The sequence below is a fragment of the Herpailurus yagouaroundi genome, unplaced genomic scaffold (assembly GCF_014898765.1).
Source record: "Herpailurus yagouaroundi ecotype Mexico unplaced genomic scaffold, PumYag 159, whole genome shotgun sequence".
Lineage (NCBI taxonomy): Eukaryota > Metazoa > Chordata > Mammalia > Carnivora > Felidae > Herpailurus > Herpailurus yagouaroundi.
In genome coordinates this window covers 63,570,207-63,591,895 of record NW_024412400.1, presented here as the reverse complement: position 1 = coordinate 63,591,895, position 21,689 = coordinate 63,570,207, and the positions used below count along the sequence as shown (strand labels likewise).

Here is a 21,689-nt window from a genome sequence, read left to right as displayed (position 1 = left end):
CCACCCTAAAATCCCCCATTAGCAATGGAGCATTTATTATACCAGCTGCTGGACATGTTACCAGTAGATAATCCCCAGCTGACAGTCTCCTTCAGAGATCTGAATCTCACCTATGGTCACACCCACTTCCTGGAGCAGCCCACAGTGAATGACTGATTCCATGTGGGGGTATAAAGGTCGTAGACAACTCAGGAAAGCTCTGAAGTATCAACTCATCTTCAGAACTCCTGGGAGGGTCAACTGAGGGTTCTGCTGAGACTTTAGGGCATCCTGATTTCCTCCTACCTAAGCCTACTTCCTTCCCTTGTCTTCCCTTCAGTAGCCATCGACCTGAGTAAATCTCCTGCACACGAGACACCACTTTCCACAGTAGCATCTACCCAATGCACAGCTATTCCTAGATGGTTTTTTGACAAGAACATAATGGTTACATAATCTCACTTTTAAAAGACTGGCTGATGAAAAATGAAATCCCTGATGAGGATATTAAATTAGTATACTCTGGGGTGCCTGGGTGACTCAGTAACTTAAGCATCTGACTCTTGATTTCAGCTTGGGTCATGAGCTCCCCGTTCATGAGTTCGAGCCCCACATCAGGCTCTGCACTGATCGGGCAGAGCCTGCTTGGGATTCTCTGTGTCCTCTTTCCCTGCCCCCCTCCACTCTCATGCTCACCAAATAAATAAACACTTTTTAAATAAAATAAATTACTCTACTTTAGTACATGAAGCTGGTTAAATTTTGTTTTTAATGTTTATTTATTTTTGAGAGAAGAGCACAAGTGGGTAACAGGCAGAGAGAGAGAGGGAGACACAGAATCTGAAGCAGGCTCCAGGCTCTGAGCTGTCAGCACAGAGCCTGATGCGGGGCTCAAACTCACGAACCCTGAGATCATGGCCTGAGCCAAAGCTGGAGGCTTAACTGACTGAGCCACCCAGGAGCCCGCTAAATTTTTTATTCTTCAGAGAAAATACTTTGCCAGCATATGTAAATTATACATATTTTAGTCTATCTCTCTTGACTAAATGTAAAATCCATGAAAGCAGGCACTTAGTTTTTACTCACTGCTATATCACCAACAACTGAAGCCGTGTCTGGCTCAGAGTGGACATTCAATTAATCTAGGCTGAGTGAATGGAGTTGTCACATGTTGGATCCTTTGTGTTCAGTAAATGTAAAAAACGCTATATATTCACATAATACTTTAAATAGAAGCGAAGCCTGATTAGAGAGATAAAAAGTCATCTAACTTTCTAAAAGCAACACTCAGAGGCTTCTGGTGCATTATGGCAGAGGGAACACATATCTATATCCTTTCATTTGAAGGGCCCGTTGAAACAATAGATAAGTGAAATGACAAATTATCAAAGTCTTAGAAAACAAAAAAGTCACCAGCAGCAGACCAGAAAGCGTAAGAAAAATCGCAGATGACTGAGAACAGATGGGTGAAAGTGACTGAGAAAACATACTAGCCCCAAACAACACAGTTATGAGGAACCTTTAAAAGAGAAAAGTTTTATTGACACAAGATTACTTTTCCTTGTCTAAGCATCTAATCATACTACTTAGCTCTTCAAGTGCTTAACACTTACATAAGCATTCATTTCTTTAAAGAAAAATTTGTAAGTTAAAGAATAGAATAATGTTATAAACCTTTATAATATAAAAATTACTAAGAAAAATCAAGATGTAGAGAAAGTAAAAGTGTAAATTCAAAATGTTTCTTTCCTAGTGGAGAATCAATACTCTATCTAAAACCAATAATTTAAAAATAATAGCAGGGAACAAGAAACAAAACAAAACAAATATTCCAAATAAAAGATGGGCAAAGGACTTGAACCGACATTTCTCCAAAAAGGATATACAAATGGCTAACAAGCCTATGAAAAGATGTTCAGGGTGCCTGGGTGGCTCAGTTGATTAAGCATTCAACTTTGGCTCAGGTCATGATCTCATAGTTTGTGGGCTCAAGACCCGTGTCAGGCTCTGTGCTGACAGCTCAGGGCCTGGAGCTGGCTTTGGGTCCTGTGTCTCCCCCTCTCTCTGCCCCTCCCTGGCTCGCGCTCTGTCCCTGTCTCTCAAAAGTGAATAAACGTTAAAAAATTTAAAAAAAAAAATTAAAATAAAAAAAGATGTTCAACATCACTGATCATCAGGGAGATGCAAATCAAAACCATAATGAAATATCACCTCACACCCATTAGTATAACTACTATCAAAAAAACAAAAACAAAACCAGGGGCGCCAGGGTGGCTCAGCTGGTGGAGCATCTGACTGGATCTCAGGTTGTGAATTCGAGCCTCACGTTGGTCATGGAGCCTACTTAAAAAAAAATACAAAAACAATAAAACAGAGAATATCAAGTGTTGACAAGGATGTGGAGAAATAAGCCTTGTGCACTGTTGGTGGGAATGTAAAATAGTTCAGCAGCTATAGAAAACAGTATGGAGGTTCCTCAAAAACTTCAAAATAGAATTTCCATATGGTCCAGTAATTTCACTTCCAGGTATATATCCAAGAGAACTGAAAGTAGGGACTCCAACGGATATTTGTACACCCATGTTGGGACTAGCATTACTCACAATAGCCAAATGATGGAAGCAACCCAAGGGTCTACTGACAGAGGAACGAATGAATAAAATGTGATATATAAACACGAAGGAATATTATTCAGCCTTTAAAAGTAAGAAAATTCTTGGCACAAAAACAGACACACAGACCAATGGAATAGAACAGAAACCCCAGAACTAGATCCACAAACGTATGGCCAACTCATCTTTGACAAAGCAGGAAAGAACATCCAATGGAAAAAAGACAGTCTCTTTAACAAATGGTGCTGGGAGAACTGGACAGCAACATGCAGAAGGTTGAAACTAGACCACTTTCTCACACCATTCACAAAAATAAACTCAAAATGGATCAAGGACCTGAATGTGAGACAGGAAACCATCAAAACCTTAGAGGAGAAAGCAGGAAAAGACCTCTCTGACCTCAGCCGTAGCAATCTCTTACTCGACACATCCCCAAAGGCAAGGGAATTAAAAGCAAAAGTGAATTACTGGGACCTTATGAAGATAAAAAGCTTCTGCACAGCAAAGCTAACAACCAACAAAACCAAAAGGCAACCAACGGAATGGGAAAAGATATTTGCAAATGACATATAAAGGGCTAGTATCCAAAACCTATAAAGAGCTCACCAAACTCCACACCCGAAAAGCAAATAACCCAGTGAAGAAATGGGCAGAAAACATGAATAGACACTTCTCTAAAGAAGACATCCGGATGGCCAACAGGCACATGAAAAGATGTACAGCGTCGCTCCTTATCAGGGAAATACAAATCAAAACCACACTCAGGTATCACCTCACGCCAGTCAGAGTGGCCAAAATGAACAAATCAGGAGACTCTAGATGCTGGAGAGGATGTGGAGAAACGGGAACCCTCTTGCACTGTTGGTGGGAATGCAAATTGGTGCAGCCGCTCTGGAAAGCAGTGTGGAGGTTCCTCAGAAAATTAAAAATAGACCTACCCTATGACCCAGCAATAGCACTGCTAGGAATTTATCCAAGGGACACAGGAGTACTGATGCATAGGGGCACTTGTACCCCAATGTTCATAGCAGCACTCTCAACAATAGCCAAATTATGGAAAGAGCCTAAATGTCCATCAACTGATGGATAAAGAAATTGTGGTTTATATACACTATGGAATACTACGTGGCAATGAGAAAAAATGAAATATGGCCTTTTGTAGCAACGTGGATGGAACTGGAGAGTGTGATGCTAAGTGAAATAAGCCATACAGAGAAAGACAGATACCATATGGTTTCACTCTTATGTGGATCCTGAGAAACTTAACAGGAACCCATGGGGGAGGGGAAGGAAAAAAAAAAAAAAAAGAGGTTAGAGTGGGAGAGAGCCAAAGCATAAGAGACTGTTGAGAACCGAGAGCAAACTGAGGGTTGATGGGGGGTGGGAGGGAGGAGAGGGTGGGTGATGGGTATTGAGGAGGGCACCTTTTGGGATGAGCACTGGGTGTTGTATGGAAACCAATTTGACAATAAATTTCATATATAAATTAAAAATAAATAAATAAATAAAAATAAATAAAAGTAAGAAAATTCTGACACACGGATGAACCTTTGAAGACATTATGCTAAGTGAAATGGGCCAGTCACAAAAAGACAAATACTGTATGACTCCACTTAATTGGAGCAGTGGTTGCCAGAGGTTGGAGGGAGGAGGAAATGGGGAATCGTTCAAAAGGTACAGTTTCAATTTTGCAAAATGAAAAAGTTCTGGAGATTGGTTGCATGGCAATGTGAATATAGTTAACACTACTGAACTGTATAAGATGATAAATTTAATTCTTTTTAGCCACAATTAAAAACAAAAGCAGAAGAAGGCACATTACTTAACTTACAAACATAACTATTAGAAGAACTAAAAATAGGCACGAGACATGGCAAGTAGTACTAAATTCCTCTTATTTCATATCTATCAACAGATATAATAAAACAAAACAAAATTTTTAAAGTAGTTAACTCTAGGTGGTGGAACTAGGAATTGAGGAGAGACTACAGATGGAAAGATGTACTCTGACTTAGACCTTTCTGAATGGTATAGAGTAGGGTCGGCTTTAGCTCAAGCGGTTACTTCGCATGTGGTTACTGAATGGTATAGATTATTGTTAATTTCTCTACCATATAAAGGTATGATTTTATTATAAAATTTGCTTTCTAATAAAAAAATAAAATATGAAACAATTTTTTGAAGTTTATTTATTTTAAGAGAGAGAGAGAGAGAGAGAGAGAGAACACCTGTAAGCAAGCAGGGGAGGGGCAGAAAGAGAAAGAGAATCCCAAGGAGGTTCCACGCTGTCAGCCCAGAACCTGACATGGAGCTCGAGCTCACAAACCATGAGATCATGATCTGAGTCAAGACCAAAAGTCAGATGCTTAACTGACTGAGCCATCAACACACCCCTAAAATGTAAAACAATTTAAAATGACTTTTTATAAATAAAATTGTTTCAAATATTTTAAAATTTTATTTTAAAAATATAAAATAGTTCCTTCTTCTAACATCCTTACCTTACAACAATTTTTCTTTCAAAATACCTTCAAGTTTACTAGTATAAGGGATATAAGGATTGGGAGATTATATTTTAGAATTAACTCAGAAGAGAAGGAAAGGTTTCCATAGAAGTTCTCTGGCAAAGTACAAGGATGACATCTTTTTTTGAATGCAAGGGAAAAAAAATTAATATCTGGCATCATCAAAATATGACTTTCTTACTAAGGTCCACATGGAGTTACAATTAACACATACATAAGCATGTCTGTATACAATATGGATTTTTAAGAAATCTTATTTTTCAAGAACTAAAAAACATTTATCAGAACATACAAATATTTTTTAAAACATCTGTATAATCATTAAAAAAACATAAGTACAAACATCCTAAGGAGACCCGGGGAAGGAGTTATGCTTTATCAATGACCACTCCTTAAGTTCCAGGAACTAAAACATTTAAGGGAGTTTTATGTAAACACTTCTCTAAGTAATTGAGAAAGCACCATGTTCATACCCTCCACAAACACCAGATTCTTATTATAGCACTAAAGCTAAAAATGAGCTGCAAAATAAAGATATTACATTCTAAAGGTATAAAACAAATTATGCATGAAAGATTTTTTTTTCTCTGATTTTAACTTCAGTGGTAGCGCACATTATCTTACCACTGGTCTTTGACAGAATATATTCTGCTTCACCACAAAGATTCCCAAAATGGAAAATTTAGATATAGTTTTAGCTGAATTTTTTAAAAAGAAAAAAAAAAGGCAGTTTTAATTTTGCTACTGGGCCTCAGAAGACAAACTGCTTTAAGCATTCATTATGTTCCTATGTTCTAAAATATAGAATCTAAAGTTTTTCCTTAGGACTAATTGCTCTTAAAAATAAACCTGAAAAAAGAACCACCAGTTCAATCCTTCTGCTATCTCAAAATAAGCTTTTCTCCAAAATTAAATGTAGTATAAACAGAAAAAAGTTTTATTTGTAATCACTGATATAAGAGATTTAGGCAGAATTATCCATGGATGGTAAAATCACTAGGCTGAAGGTTCTGGGGAAAGAGACTTCATATAAATCACAGTATCATTCCTCAAAGTAATTGTTATTCATTGACAGGCATAAAGCAAGTTCTATTTTTTAATGATCAAGAAGACAGAAAATTGGCTCAAAAAGAACTGTGAGATATGAATTTGACAATAAAGCAAAAAAGTGATTTTTAAAAGCCCCATCAATATAGTAAAAGGAGAAAGAGAAATTTTTCTGAAGGGTAAGACTCAGCTTTGTATGGTGGCTTACTAAGCCTCAGCGTTACCATCGATATGACGCAGATAATGATACCCGCCTCTGAATATTGTTATGAATACAAATAAGGGCAAAACACTTATCACAGTTCTTGGCACAACTGGGTACATTCTCAGAGTTACTTTCTATGCTCTTTAGCATACAGCAAAGAGATGAAAGGAGACTGGGTATCTTTGAAGATAATCTGTGAAATTTTTCTAATTATTGATAATATTTTAAGATAAAAGTTCACTGTTAAAATTCAACACTGGAAAACCCAGGCAATGGTTAAGATAAGAAAAGGGGGCGCCTGGGTGGCTGAGTCGATTAAGCGTCTGACTCTTGATCTCAGCTCAGGTCATGATCTCTCGGTTGTGAGATCGGGCCCCACATGGGGCTCTGCACTGATCATGGAGCCTGCCTAGGATTCTCTCTCTACCCCTTTCTTGCTCGTGCGCATGCTCGCTCTCTTCCAAGAATAAACTTAAAAAAAAAAAACGAGAAAAAGAAGTGAGATATATAGTAAACAAGAGGCACAACTGTTATTTGCAGATGATATTATCTAGCTAGAAATTCTAAGATAGTTAACTAAGAAACTATTAGAATAAGGTGACCAGTTCCACTTAAATATTCAAAAATAGATGGTATAAAATAAGGCTATGAGAATAAAAGTCCCATTCACAAAAGCAACAAAATTATAAAGCATTTAAGAATAAATTTAATGGGAAATGTGCAAGATCTAAGGGACAGGCACCTTACTGAAAAATACGAAAAAAAAAATCAATAAATAGGTATTATGCCACATACTTACAAGGCCAAGCTCAGTATTATAAAACTATCAGTTCTCACATTAACTTGTAAATTCAATGCAATTTCAAATCAAAATAATAAGATTTTTTTTTTGAAACCTACAAAAACCTTCAAAAACTGATCTGGAAGACAAAATAAATGTATAAGAATAGCCAAGAAAATCTGGAAATAGAAAATTAATGAAATGACCTTTCCATAACATATATCAAAATTAACCACAATAATTAAACCAATGCAAAAACACATTCCTCCTCAAAAATCAATGAAACAGAATAGAAAGTACTTATGTTCATCTGAGAAATTTAGTATAGCAAAAAGTTGTCCTTCAAATCAGTGGCAAAAGAACGTATTCAATAGCAGTATTAAAATACATTTTTTAAGAAATTAAGTTCTATCAATACACCACAAATAAGTAAAACCCCCAAATATCAGATTTATTGATAACCACTTGAAAAGCTGCATAACAGACATAAAAATAGAGTATTTTTAAATGAGAAGTACATTTACCTAAGAGAACCCAGAAGCCATAAAGAAATTTTTAAAAAGACAGATTTGATTAAATAAAAATGAAAAACTCCAGACAAGCAACAGGTTAGAGAAATGCTGGCACCTTTTGTAACAGACAACATGCCAATGTCCCTTCAAATAAATGTATGAAAAAAAGAGAAAGAATCCAGGAGGACAACTGGGCAAAAGATATGAATAAACAACACACATAGGAAATAAAAATGATCAGTAATGTATAAAAAGATAGTCGTAAAAAAAAGTTAACATTTGTTGCCTATTCTATTGGGAAAATTTTTAAAGACCAGTAATGCGCAATGGGAACAAAAGGAAAACACTTCATTGTAAACTGTCGTTGGGAATGTAAATTGGTAAGTGTTTGGAGGACAGGGTCAAGTTTTAAAACAGGCAAATTTTGGACCATGTTTGCAAAAACACATATTAAATATGAGGATGTCACCTTAGCATAATTTGAAATAGTGACTTAATGAAAGCAACTTTTTGTGCTTATCAATCAAGAAAAAAGATTAAATTATGGGGCACCTGGGTGGCTCAGTTGGCTGAGCGTCCGACTTCAGCTTGGGTCATGTTCTTGCAATTCGTGAGTTCCCCCGCACTGGGCTCTGTGTTGACAGCTCACAGCCTGGAGCCTGCTTCGGATTCTGTGTCTCCCTCTCTCTGCCCCTTCCCCACTCATGCTCTCTCTCTGTCTCTCAAAAATGAATAAACGTTAAACAAACAAAAAAAACGATTAAATTATGGTGTACCAATACTATAAAACACTATACATCAATTATAAAAAGCGGATCACTCTCTACATATGTATTTATCCCTGTCTATCCTAACATGGAAAGATGATCATGAATGAAAAAAATCAAGTTGCAGAAATGTGTGTAGAAATATGAACCTGTTTACTTGAAAAATAAAAGGGTATGTGTGTATCCATATCTATACCTATAGATATATTAATATAATGTAGAATATCCCAAACTGTTAACAATGGCTACCATTAGGAAGTGGGGGTGAGAAGCTACAAGGGAAACTTTCCATTTTAGGTACGTCTGTATCTTTAAAATTTAGTTTTAGTGCCTTGTCTTTGTCATCTGCATTTGGTAACTGGTGGCATTTTTGTTTCAATCATCATTCTCAGCTACATTCCTATGTAGGTTAGCTGTCACGTACAGGGCTTAGGACACACAGCAGGCACACAATAAATGACTGTTCAGTTAATGCTGGCCATTTCCACCTGGATGTCCCCAACGCATGATGAACTAAAAATTCAGTTACTTGTTCCAGGAAATGAGTTACCTCCTCTCACTAATCTTTTCCTTCTATATTCCCTAGTCTCTCTCAAATAAGAAACCTAAGAGTTGTCAGATTCCCTCTCTCTTCCCCACAGGCAATTGATCTGTAATTCATATGGATTCTACCCCCTAAAATTGCCATTCAATCCAGATCCTCTTCTCCTCCTCTGAATCTCTCACCAGGACTACTTCCAAAGCCTCCAAATCAGTCTTCATCCATTGCTAATTCATAGTTCATACTGGTTCCAAATCTGACTTTTCTAAAATGAGAATCTCAGTATGTATATCTCTCTGACTTAAAACCCTCGCCAATGAGAAAAAGTCCGAAGCCCAAAGTATGATATTCAAGAATTTCATGAGTAGCGCCTGTGAGTCTTCTTCTTAGCCTCACTTCTTATTAGTGCCAGCTTCACACTTCATGTCCTAATAAGGAAGGACTATGGCACTAACAACTAAACTGATCTGAATTCCCCAAATATATCACACAGTTGTGCAATGCCTGGAATGCCCCCTTCCCCAACATCTTCATCCACTAGACAAACCTATTTATCCTTTAAAAGCCTCAAACAGTTCATCCTCTAGGAAGGTTTACCTTTCTTACCCCAAACACCTCCCCAATATCCAACCCTGCAAATACCTTACACATAAACACATACACACTCCTTTATTAGCTCTTCTAGATCTTTCCTCCTATAAGTCTCACGGTCCTTCAAGGGCAGAGCCGTGTATTATCCACCTTTACATCCTCTGTGCCCACCCTAGTACCACGTGCCTGCCTTTATAGTAGGCAGTAGGTGTCCAACAATATTTATTAAAGTGACTTTAAATACACTTTAGGTAATACGTGAAATCCTAAGCAAGAATGGAATTTTAAAAATTCAGGTTTTAATGATGCTCATTGCAACCATAAAACAACAAACACTCAAGTTACCTTAACAAGAGGGTTGGGAGTTGTATTAGAAAGCTTTCATGGACCTCCAGGAAGAATTTTTCTACGGGGAACTGCTTCCTTCTCCTCTGCTTTCTCAGACCTGCCATTTGTACATGGTCAGTCTTGGCCTCCCAAACCTCTCCCTTCACTCTTCAGTTCCAGTGTTCACTGCTAACAAGCAATTTATCTCTTTGTTACCTGATTCGAATTTCTGAGAGGGCTGTTTTGGTTTCTGGCACCAGGCCACCAAATCCTTTCTCTTTCTCTGATAAAACTATGGATCAGTTGTCCTGTGGTTCGGTGCCAGGCCAGAAGCTCCAGGACCGGTAACTAACATTCCCCCAACTTCCAACTCAAGAGACTATCTGTATTTCCTTAGAACATTATAGTGATATACTTTATATTGCTAAAATTATTTTGCAATACTTTTAAAAACAAGTCTTGCCAAGACTTGTTCACAGAAAAATCCTGCATACTTCTTCACTGAACCAGCTATACATTCCAAATATACAAGTAGTTAATCTCTTTCTATTTGCAGATGTTCACAGAAAGAATCCTCTAGATTATTGTAACTGTTCAATGGCAATGGTTTAAAAAGCATTTTCAAAACCTTTTTGCAAAATTTCCCACACATTTGTGATGTAAAGAAATGAGGAGTCCAGACATTTCCTTGTTAAACTCTATCCCATAATATCAAGTAACTTTAATATAAGGATAAGCCCATAAAATAGCAATCTATCACTAACCAACAAAACCTGTTTCTCTTCCTCCTAACACTACTAGCTAATGATTGAAGGAAAGCACTCACTGACAAGCTCCCGTGTCAAGGAAAAAAGGGTGTACGGGCCGTCACAGAGCCACTCTTAGGTGGTCTCCAATACAATCAGTGTCTTAATGCTATTAATCTCCTGCTTAAAAACTAGAAAAAAATCCAATTAAATGTCTGTTATATCTAGGGAGACATCGCATTTGCACTAAGAACAAATTTAACTGAATGACAACACCACACACATCTCTGAAAGAAGGCAATGTATTCACTAAAAAATTCTGGCTATTCCAAAATTCAACGTTCACTGGAAAGAAATACTGTTAGAAGGGGATAAGGAGAAAGCTTTCTGATAATGGCCTTTCACAAGATCTGAAGGAAAAGAAACGTTTTCAAATGCAGATTGTCCTTACATTTCTTGATATAAAGGAAGGGTTTTCTACTTAAAAAGCAGGTAAGGGGGCGCCTGGGTGGCGCAGTCGGTTAAGCGTCCGACTTCAGCCAGGTCACGATCTCGCGCTCCGTGAGTTCGAGCCCCGCGTCGGGCTCTGGGCTGATGGCTCAGAGCCTGGAGCCTGTTTCCAGTTCTGTGTCTCCCTCTCTCTCTGCTCCTCCCCCGTTCATGCTCTGTCTCTCTCTGTCCTAAAAATAAATAAACGTTGAAAAAAAAAAAAAGCAGGTAGGTGTTCTAGTTAGCCAACTTGTTTATTAGCTATCCTCACTGGTGACTCATTTTAGTTTCATCTGTAGTAATGAGCAGCTGACTATGTAATATCATAACCACCAGTTTAGACTATTGTTAATAAACATATAATCTTAACAGATTTAATTTCAGGGGACAGAAATTGGTACAATTTAGAGAATGCCGATGTTGTCTTTAAATAAGGCTTGAAACGAAGGCACTATTAGAAAGCGTTCAGTGAATAAGAAGCACTAATGGGCAAGGGCTTTTCTTTCATTCCTTAGCAAAAATTCATAGGTTAAAAAAAAAAAAAAACGAAACGTTAACTTGAATGTCTTGGGAAATTTTTAGGCACTAAAAGGGTTATATGTCCTTACTCTCTTTTATAAAAACAGTTGTAGCAATAAGCCAAGAAAAAATGACACTTAGATTCCTAAAATACAGCAGACTTTCTTTCCAAAGGAGTTTACAATGATTTTAATTTACTAACTAGGCCTATTTAGATTTGTCAAACCAATAAAAAAGGAAGAAGCACTAATTTCTTCTTCTGCATAGTTGGAATCATTGGGAACTATCTAAATCTAATAAGACAAGAATTTTGTATTGTCAGAGTCATAAAGGTAAACCAGAAAACTAAAACTAATAGTTTAACAATTAAAAATTGAGAAGTACCAATCAGGAGAAGGGCAAGCAAAAGGTAGTATTCACCCAATGTCTTATCCTTCAGAGAAAGGAATCAATGGGTCTATCTAAAGTTGAATCACGGAATAGAAGTATAACTTTTAAAGTAATAAAGACAACCTCCAGTAGAACAGAAATAAACTGTCAACACTATACCTCTGAAAGTTGGAAGGATGGAATGGAACTTAATTTATACATCTACAAAGTGTGCACATTCCCACCATGTGAGTACGCTGATTTTTAACTTTTTTAACTGTCAATAATCAGACACCTTTAAAAAAAAGAAACACATACCACGTATTTTATTCTCTGTACCTAACAACTCATGGGCTGTCCGTCGACATTATAACATGGAAAGTGAACTATCTCATCTATCAAATTAAAGGTAAGGTAAAGGAAGCAAAGCTTTTCTCCCCTACAGTGCAAAGTTCATAGCTGACCATACTCAAGTCAAAACAGCTCTCATGACCACTACAAACTTTTTAAAAAAACATACACACACTTCTTGGTATTGTTTTAAAATGAAGACCTCTGTGATCAATTTAAAAGCAAAAACACTGATACTTTCCTAAATAATTCTTGTAAACTACCGGTGAAGACAGTCAAGCTAACAAGAGGTCAGAGGCTGCATGGCAGCAGGCAAACCAGTAAGTTGTTATATCGAATCAATAAGACGTTTTAGGGCTTCTATTTCCTTTGAAATCAAAACAAGAGAGGCATTTTGAAAGTTTGCTATCTTCACTGATCCTCTCTGGAATGTAAAAGTATGCAGTGCAGTTTTAACCTCCTAGTGCTTGAGGTTTTTTTAAAGCAATTTACTTCTACTTGAACAAGCAGTAAGACAGGCCCAAGCCATCAGGTTTTGTTAACCCTTAGTTTCAAATCTTCATGCCCACACTAACATTTCACCTTTCCAATGCTCCTAAATAGAATTCTCTCAAATTCCAAACCACGACTTAATTCAAGGGAAGGGGAATACTTCAGGGCACTGATTATAGAATATGATTTAATACAACGATATTAGGACTGGATTATTTCTGGTAAGCACCGGAGTTAGAACTTACATAAAAATACGACTAAAAATCATAGACTTTAAAATTCGGTTCCTCCTCTTCTCTCTTTGCAGTCTCACCCTATCAAATGGTCCTTGAAGAAACACTGACAAAGAAGCGTTCACAAGTTTTTAATTTACACATACATAACCTAATCTCAAAGGACATACGTACCTAATGCACATCCCTGAAAAGCCATCACCTTTACTCTTCAGTAATAATTCCTATGTCTAATACACAGGCATCCAGATACACTTCTTGAACTTAAGACGATGAAGGTAAACCTGACTTTGAGAACCAGAGCCTTTAGGCCTTCTGACAACCAAAAGGGCCAGCAAACTAAAGTAGTCCTGTCTTCTAAACCTATAGCAAACTCAGTTAACTGAGGCATCACTCGGAATCAACTCTCAGCCCCGAACACATTCAGACTTAATGACGTAAAGTCCTTGTAAATCTCTTAGCAGGCGAGTCTCTCTCGAACCCACCAGGTGGACCTACTCTATTCCAAGGCTCCTCCCTGGGACCCTAATCTGGACCAACAGCCGCGCGACTCCCGGGCGCCCTGCAACACACCGTGGGGTGCCCCAACCTAGCGCCCCTTGCTCCTCCCCGGATCACTTGGTCACCCACCCCGAGTCCCCAGAGTCGCCCGCCCAGACCAATCCGCCCACAACATCTCCAGCCCCGCACCCTCCCCTCCTCCAGTCCAAGTCGAGCGGGCCTTTTCTCTCCCCTCCCACTCCCACGCCTACTCTGGGAGACTCACCCGCGATAGTAGGCTTTAACCCGGACCTGGTGAGAATGATCTCCGCTGCCGCCGCCTGCGATCGGGTGAGCCATGGTACTGCTGTCCCTCTGGGTCGGCATCTCCTTACTCCCCCGCCTGAACGCCGGAGGCCAAGGGTGTGGGGTGCGCGCCGGGTGCCGTGGGGCACTCTGCTACCCGAGCTTCACCCAGAGCTGCGGCTGCCGCTTGCCTACCTGTCCACTCCGCCCGCGGCGCGGACCCAAGGGTCGCCGTGCCGGGGCAGCCGGAACCGCGCGGCTCCTCCCGCCGCCCGGGCCCAGCACGCCTCCCCGCTTGGGTCCCTCCCACCTCGCTGGCTCCAAAGGCCCACATTCCGGGGGAGGGCGGGCGCAACCATCGATCCAACTCAAGGAGCCTCAACGCCCGGCTGAACCATTCTTACAGGGGCTAGGAAAAGGGAGAGAGAGGATGGGAGACGCTGCCTATCAATCAGATAGGCCGGGAGGGGGCCTTTCGTGGAAGCTGTGACTGAGGAAATGCCAAAGTTCTCCGTAAAAAAGCCCTATTCCTACAGGAAAAAGAGTAGGTGACAAAGACTACGGCATCTCACCCCGGTTTCCTAACTTGGTCGCGTCCGCGGTCAGCCGACTAGGGACTGGGGTAGATTTGCCCTGCGGGTTTCTGGGACTTGGAGTCCCGGTGGGATTCTGGGACTGGGGGATTTCTGTGTAGGAAACCATCCTCCCCTTCTAGCCGACTGTGTCACCAGCTTGTACGCCATCGGGAGTATTCGGCTTGGAAACCCTGAATCGAGCTTGGTTATCTGAGGTCACTGGAAATGATTGGGCATCGTCACGATCTACACTTCGTTCTCTGATGAATTTTCCCTTCCAATTACATATATCATCTCAATCATACAGTGCCTTTTTGGGGAACATTGGTTACAGGCTCAGCACAGGCTCTTTTATGGAAAGAATTTAATAACATATGTAACAAATGTAATAATGAACGTAATAAAGGAGGCAACTCATCTAGAAGGTATGATGGAAGACCGACGTTTCTTCCTTTGCAGCCCCCAATATCCCTTGTATATTGCCATTGTATGGAACAGGTTCACAATAATTATCCAATCCATCCACCGGCATTTATTTTCTATAAACACTGGCTCACCGAAGTTTACAATATAAAGAACCCGTCCTTGTAGCCTAGTCTCTGACCTTCCACTGATCTTGGCTGTGTCACATATTGCAATTACAGGTAGCATGAATCCAGCTCCTGCATAAGTAAGTCCCAGTACCAATACATGCTGAAAAGGATGGAATAATCAAGGTAATACCTTTCTTTACTATGATAAAATAGGGTTGGAGGATTAACTCATCAGAGTTAGGTGTGACACTTAGTCTGGCATGATGTCCTTCAACTGCTACAAACTTGGATTATAAACTCTTAATAAAAATTCCTATCGGGGGGTGCCTGGACAACTCAGTCCTGGAGCATTCGGCTCTGGATCTCATGGTTGTAATTTCAATCCCCAAGTTGGGTGTAGAGATTGCTTAAAAATAAAATCTTAAAAAAAAAAAAGTGTTGGGGTTTGTTTATGCCTTTTTTCTATCAAGATAATATAATCACGTTTTTTATCCTTTATTCTATTGATATGATATGTTACATTAACTGATTTTTGGACATAGGCCAACTTTGCATTCCTAGGACAAATCTCAACTGGTTATGGCATATAATCCTTTTTATAGGTTGCTCCATTCAGTTTGCTAGTATTTTGTTGAGGAATTTTGAATTTGTACTCATAAGAACTGTTTCCTTTAGCTCTTTGAACATAATTATAATAGCTGTTTTGAAGTCTTTGTCTGCTAAGTCCAATATCTTTGTCCTCTCAATGGCACTTTCTACGTGTCTGGGTCCCAATCGCCTGTCTGTATGTCTCACTATTTTATTTACATTCCCATTTTAGCAACTCTGGGGACTGATCTGTACTGGCTCCAGGGCTTGTTGTCATTGTTGTTGGCTTGTTCGTTTGTTTAGTGACTTGGCCAGACTAGTTCTGTATAGTATATGTCCCCCACAGTGTGCAGGAGGCTCTGATGTCTCCTCAGGGCTTCCATGTGCACACTGTTACCCTGAATCCTCCTCCCTCCACTGGGGATGACAGTGGTTTTAGTCAGGTTCTCTTTGACTTTCCCTCATCTTCCTATCACAGCTTTTGGCTGGTTTGCCTTTATCGATAATACTCCCAACTGTGAGCCTCCACTAATTAGTAAATGATTGCCCCGCTACTTCTGACAATGCCCTAGGGCATAAATTGCTCCATTGTCTGAGCCAATGGTCATTTTTTATTTATAATTTTCTTCAGTTATGGTTGTTTCACTGGGGAGAATATATAGGAAGCTCCTCATGTTTCCATTCTGGAAGTGCTCTGACATTGATCTTTAAAGTCAATGTGATGCAATTAAAACAGAAGGCACAAAGAGTTATGCATATAGGATGATCAGGTCACAGAAATTATGTTATTTTTAGGAACAACAACAACAACAACAAAAATCCCTGGCAACTATTGAGCCATCTCTTTAGCTTAGAGAACACAGAACTCTGTAAAAAGGTTGAAAAGGAACATGGCATCGCATTGATCATATCTTTAGGAAAATTTGACTTCCTTGCTGCAGATTAAGCTGCTCTAACAAGAATAATCAGAAGAGCTTGACCTTTATGTTCAGTCTCAATTAGCCTCACCAGTGTGCCCTGCAGTCAGGATCAAATAGGAAAATTTGTTTGCCATGTTCTTTATGTCAACTAACAAATCCTGCTACTGGATTTCTGTGGTCTCTTCCTCAATTGAGAATCAAATGATATAAAATGTGAAGTCAATGGTAGACCCTGTGAACAAGTCTCCCACAGCCCATTTTCTTTCTGTTGTACTTGAAACAGTGTTTACTAATACCCTCAGCTTTGGTTAAGCCTGCTGCCCTTAACCTAGCGTTCTTCAGTGGTTACATTGAGCAGGGGATAATGTCATTAAAAGGAGAAAAAAAGTGTTTAAATTGCAATTCCCCATCATTTGGGGGGGGGGGCACTTTGTGACCTGCAGAGATAAACATTGAGTGATAGGCTGAATTAACCTGCCTTTGGCTCACTGCAATAACTTTAATCGTAAAAATTAGTTAATCCTCAAATCCACAGGCTTAAGAGATTTTAAAGATTTTGGCCAACATTTTCTCATTTTGTGATCACAAGAGTACTTGTCCCAATGTAAGGCAAAAATAACCTGCTTGGAAAATGGTGAATGAGATAATAAATAGTAGACACAGGTCCCCTGTGATAGTGTCTTAATATTACATTGTTTCATTTAACCTTCAAGAGCAGTGGCAAAACTCCTGAGTGGAGTTCTGACAGCTGAGGTTAGTGAGAGAATTTAGTTTTTATTGTGTTAATTCACCTTGCCTCTTCAGAATGGAGAGCTGACAATACCCCTATGACTTTCTCTTTCGCCTTCTTGTGTCCTCTCACTGCCCTATTGACATTGCCTACTTTATCTTCAAGTTATCTGAGTATTCCCTTCACTCCAGCCTTGCAAACTTATTTCCATTATGGGTCCCCAAATTAACTCCCACACCATAGAGAATGACATATAGCAGTTTTAGCCTTAACTTGTTTTGCTTTTGGAATAACTTTGAAGCACCTTGGCTGGCTCAGTTGGTAGAGCATGCAACACTTAATGCTGGGGTCTTGAGTTCAAGCCCCATGTAGGCTGTAGAGATTACTTTAAAAATACAATCTTGGGGTGCCTGGGTGGCTCAGTCGGGTAAGCACTGGACTTCGGCACAAGTCAAATTTCACAGTTCGTGAGTTCAAGCCCCAGGTTGGGCTCTGCTCTGACAGTGCAGAACCTACTTCTGATCCTGTCTCTCTCTCTCTCTCTCTCTCTCTCTCTCTCTCCCTTCCCTTTCTCTCTCTTTCTCAAAAATAAATAAACATTAAAAAATAATAATAAATAAATAAAATAAAATCTTTAAGGGGCACCTGGGTGGCTCAGTTGGTTAAGCGGCTGGCTCTTGATTTAGGCTCAGGTCATCATCTCCCGGTTTGTGAGTTCAAGCCCTACGTCAGACTCCATACTGACAGTGCAGAGCCTGCTTGGGATTCTCCTTCTCTCCCTCATCTCTGCCCTTCCCCCACTCATTCTCTCTCTCTCTCTCAAAATAAGTAAATAAACTTGAAAAAATAAAATCTTGGGGCACCTCGGTGGCTCAGTTAGTTGAGCATTCTACTTTGGCTCAGGTCATGATCTCGCCGTCAAGGAGTCAAGCCCCGTGTCGGGCTCTGTGCTGACATCTCAGAGCCTGGAGCCTACTTCAGTTCTGTGTCTCCCTCTCTCTCTGCCCCTCCCAAGCTTGCACTCTGTCTCCTCTCTCTCTCTCTCTATCTCTCTCTCTCTGTGTCTCTCTCTCAAAAATAAGTAAACATTAAATAAAATTTAAAAATAATAATAAAATAAAATCTTAAAAAATAAAATGTCTTCCCTTTGAACTTAAAGAATTTTATCTCACAGGGTCCCCCTTAGGGTCTCTTGTAGGGCTGGTTTAGTGGTGACAAATTCCTTCAGTTTTTGTTTGTTTGGGAAGACCTTTATCTCTCCTTCTATTCTAAATGACAGACTTGCTGGATAAAGGATTCTCGGCTGCATATTTTTTCTGTCTAGCACACTGAAAATCTCGTGCCAATTCTTTCTGGCCTGCCAAGTTTCAAAAGAGAGATCAGTCACGAGTCTTATAGGTCTCCCTTTATATGTGAGGGCACGTTTACCCCTTGCTGCTTTCAGAATTTTCTCTTTATCCTTGTATTTTGCCAGTTTCACTATGATATGTCGTGCAGAAGATCGATTCAAGTTACGTCTGAAGGGAGTTCTCTGTGCCTCTTGGATTTCAATGCCTTTTTCCTTCCCCACTTCAGGGAAGTTCTCAGCTATTATTTCTTCATGAACTTAAAGAATTTTAATATTCATGTCTATATTCCCTGATAATCACAGAAAATGAAGCTCATTTACACCAATGACTACATAGTCCTGTCTTTGTATATATAGTACCATATATAGTATCCTCTGCTTAGTCTGAAATGCCCTCCCATGCTCAGTCCCCACCAGTCCTGGCCAAATGCCACTCTTTCTCTAGGAACCATTTACAAACTCACCTCTGCTCCCTAGGCCATTACATACCCATTCTCTTCATTTTTCCTCTTTGTACTCCTGCTCTACATTCTGCTTATATATCATATATAGCACACGCATTGCACAGTATCATAGTTTATTTTCTTGCTGGCGTGTTCATAATGCTGGAACTGTAATTGGTTCATCACTGTGTCCCCTGTACCTAGCTCATACTGAGTTCTCAGTAATGTCTATCGACACTGAACAATACCACTTTGCTTCATTTTTCTTATCTGTAAGAAAAGGATAAGCTTTTGACTTATTTGATAAGGATGTCCTGAGGCTGGGCTACTTAACTAATTTTTTTTTAAGTTTATTTATTATGAGAGAGAGCGAGTGCACCAGGGGAGAGATGGAGAGGGGGAAGAGAGAAAGTCTCAAGCAGACTCTGTGCTGTCAGTGCAGAGCTGGATGCAGGGCTCAGTCTCACTAACCAGAAGATCATGACCTGAGCCGAAATCAAGAGTTGGATGCTTAACCAACTGAGCCATTCAGGCTCCCCTAATTACTTAATTCCTAAAATATAAAGCCACGCTATGTTAATACAAAAAACTCCTGAAAGAAGATGTTTGTTTTAATGAGCCATCAGTGGAGAGTTCCATTAAGTGATAGAGTCAGTAATGCAAAAAATTATAAAACATTTACTTAAAAAAAATTTTTTTTAATGTTTATTAATTTTTGAGAAAGAGAAAGAAACAGAGTGCAAGTCAGGGAGAGGCAGAAAGAGAGGGAGACACAGAATCCGAAGCAGGCTCCAGGCTCCAAGCTGTCAGCACAGAACCTGACATGGGGCTCAAACTCACAAACCACGAGATCGTGACCTGAGCCAAAGTCAGATGCTTAACCGACTGAGCCACCCAGGCACCCCTATAAAACATTTACTTGATGAAAGTTGCTGAATATTCAAAGAGGTCAAAGAAATCTCAACATAATTAACTCCTATTGGGTTAATTGGTGCCAGGCACTATTGTCTCCTTTTCAAGAAAGGTCCAATCCAGATAGAATGTCAGGACGTATACCAATAAAGAGGGAAAAAATGCAAAATAGCAAGCTGTGTGCCCCAAGCGATACAGAAAAATTGCAACAGCTCATGAATACCACCTTGTCTTCTCTGGGATCCAGAAGAACCCACTTGTGTCTGGCTAGATTGAAAGGCACAAAGTTGACTGGTAAAATGACATTGTTGAAAGAGCCTCCATTAACCCATAAAAACTTGAATTTGAAGTATCACTGTCTACTGATGTTTGCATACCAAGTATGCTGTCACCAGCAGCAAAAAACCGTTAAATGTAAGCTACCCTCCACATTTGAAAAAGCACACCTGTTCTTGAGGCTGGCACATTCAACTGAAAATGTAAACCTTGTCTAATAAATTCTCTGTGCTCCAGCCACCCAGCCACCCCATCACAGGCCTTTTTCAGTAATCTAGTTCTCTCTTACAGCCTCTGGAGTAACTCCTCTCCCCAACAAGGTTGCTAACCCCTCTCTCCTCCCGTAGAGGACTTGCTTATTTTCTCCACAGCCTCCACCTACTTCCTATTGGATTCAAATGCTTTCGTATTGAATTTCTGTTGACCTTGAATTAAACCATATTCTATTTTGGGCCACAGAGAAATCAGAGGAAAAAAACAGAGCTCGTAGTCTATAATGATTTCTGGCTGCTTAATCACACATACGGTGTCATTGGGAACAGCACTCCAGAGATAAAGCTTCCTGTTAGTTCACTTGCACACGGAGCTTATCATCCTGCAACTTGAGCATGAGATATTTTACTGGATTCGTATGGCTTCTTATTCCAGATAGTAGCAAACTACGAATCATTCTATAATTAAATCAGCAAAGGGCTCCAGACACAGAGACTTTCAAAGCAGGGCCACTGTCTTCATTAGGTACCTCAAGAGCAGGAATCTTACCTTTTAATGTCTTTTGACATTTAGAAAATTCTAGGTATTCAACATGTATTACATTGTTTAACTTGACATTTGAATAATTTTACGTCGGTTCATGTCCACTTAAATACTAAAATTCATCTTCGTGAAAGAGGAAGGAAGCTGGCAACACCAAACCAGCAGAGCAAGTCTTTATTTTCTGTTTGCCTTTAAGCTGTTAAAGCTGTGACCTGAAAAGTTAGTTCAACTTGCTGAGCAATCTATTTACTCAAGTCAAACACAACTTGTAAGGAAGTGACTCTCATTTTACCCCACTTGGAATCTTTCAGCTAGAATCATGGGTGGGTAGAATTTACTAAGAAGTTACTTTGTATCATCTAAATCAGGCTTCTCAGACTTTCACATGCATACAAATTAGGTGGGGATTTTATCAAAGTGTAGATTCTGATTGAGAAGGTGTAGAATGGGACCCAGATTCTACATTTCAAACCATTGTTGGTGGGTTGCTTATGCTGCTGGTTCACTGATGAGTTTGAGGAGCAAAAAGTCTAGGCCTCATTTTGTCCAGAGAAGTGAAATGACAATGATTTTATCATTGCTCCAAAGTGTTTCATTGATTAGCATAATTTTAAAATGTCATGAATTCGAAATAGGGAATGAGCGGTTTCTGGAAGATGAAGAAAAAAGTTAACTTCACAAAATTCTTAGTTTTATTTATTTATTTTTTTTTTGTTTCTTATTTGTTCTCCATGAT

At 39.4% G+C, this 21,689-nt stretch overlaps 2 protein-coding genes across 2 annotated transcripts in view; one reads left to right on the top strand and one right to left on the bottom strand.

Moving 5' to 3' along the window:
• Nucleotides 1-13,953, bottom strand: part of PRKCI (protein kinase C iota) — a 73,043-nt gene extending 59,090 nt beyond the window's left edge. The window contains exon 1 of the mRNA XM_040480721.1: nucleotides 13,853-13,953. Coding sequence (XP_040336655.1) covers nucleotides 13,853-13,953 — 101 coding nt within the window. The remainder of the gene's footprint in view (nucleotides 1-13,852) is intronic.
• Nucleotides 13,954-15,144: 1,191 nt separating this feature from the next.
• PHC3 (polyhomeotic homolog 3) overlaps nucleotides 15,145-21,689 on the top strand; it is a 105,693-nt gene continuing 99,148 nt past the window's right edge. Inside the window, exon 1 of the mRNA XM_040480716.1 lies at nucleotides 15,145-15,163. The gene's annotated coding sequence lies outside the window, so the exon portion shown is untranslated. The remainder of the gene's footprint in view (nucleotides 15,164-21,689) is intronic.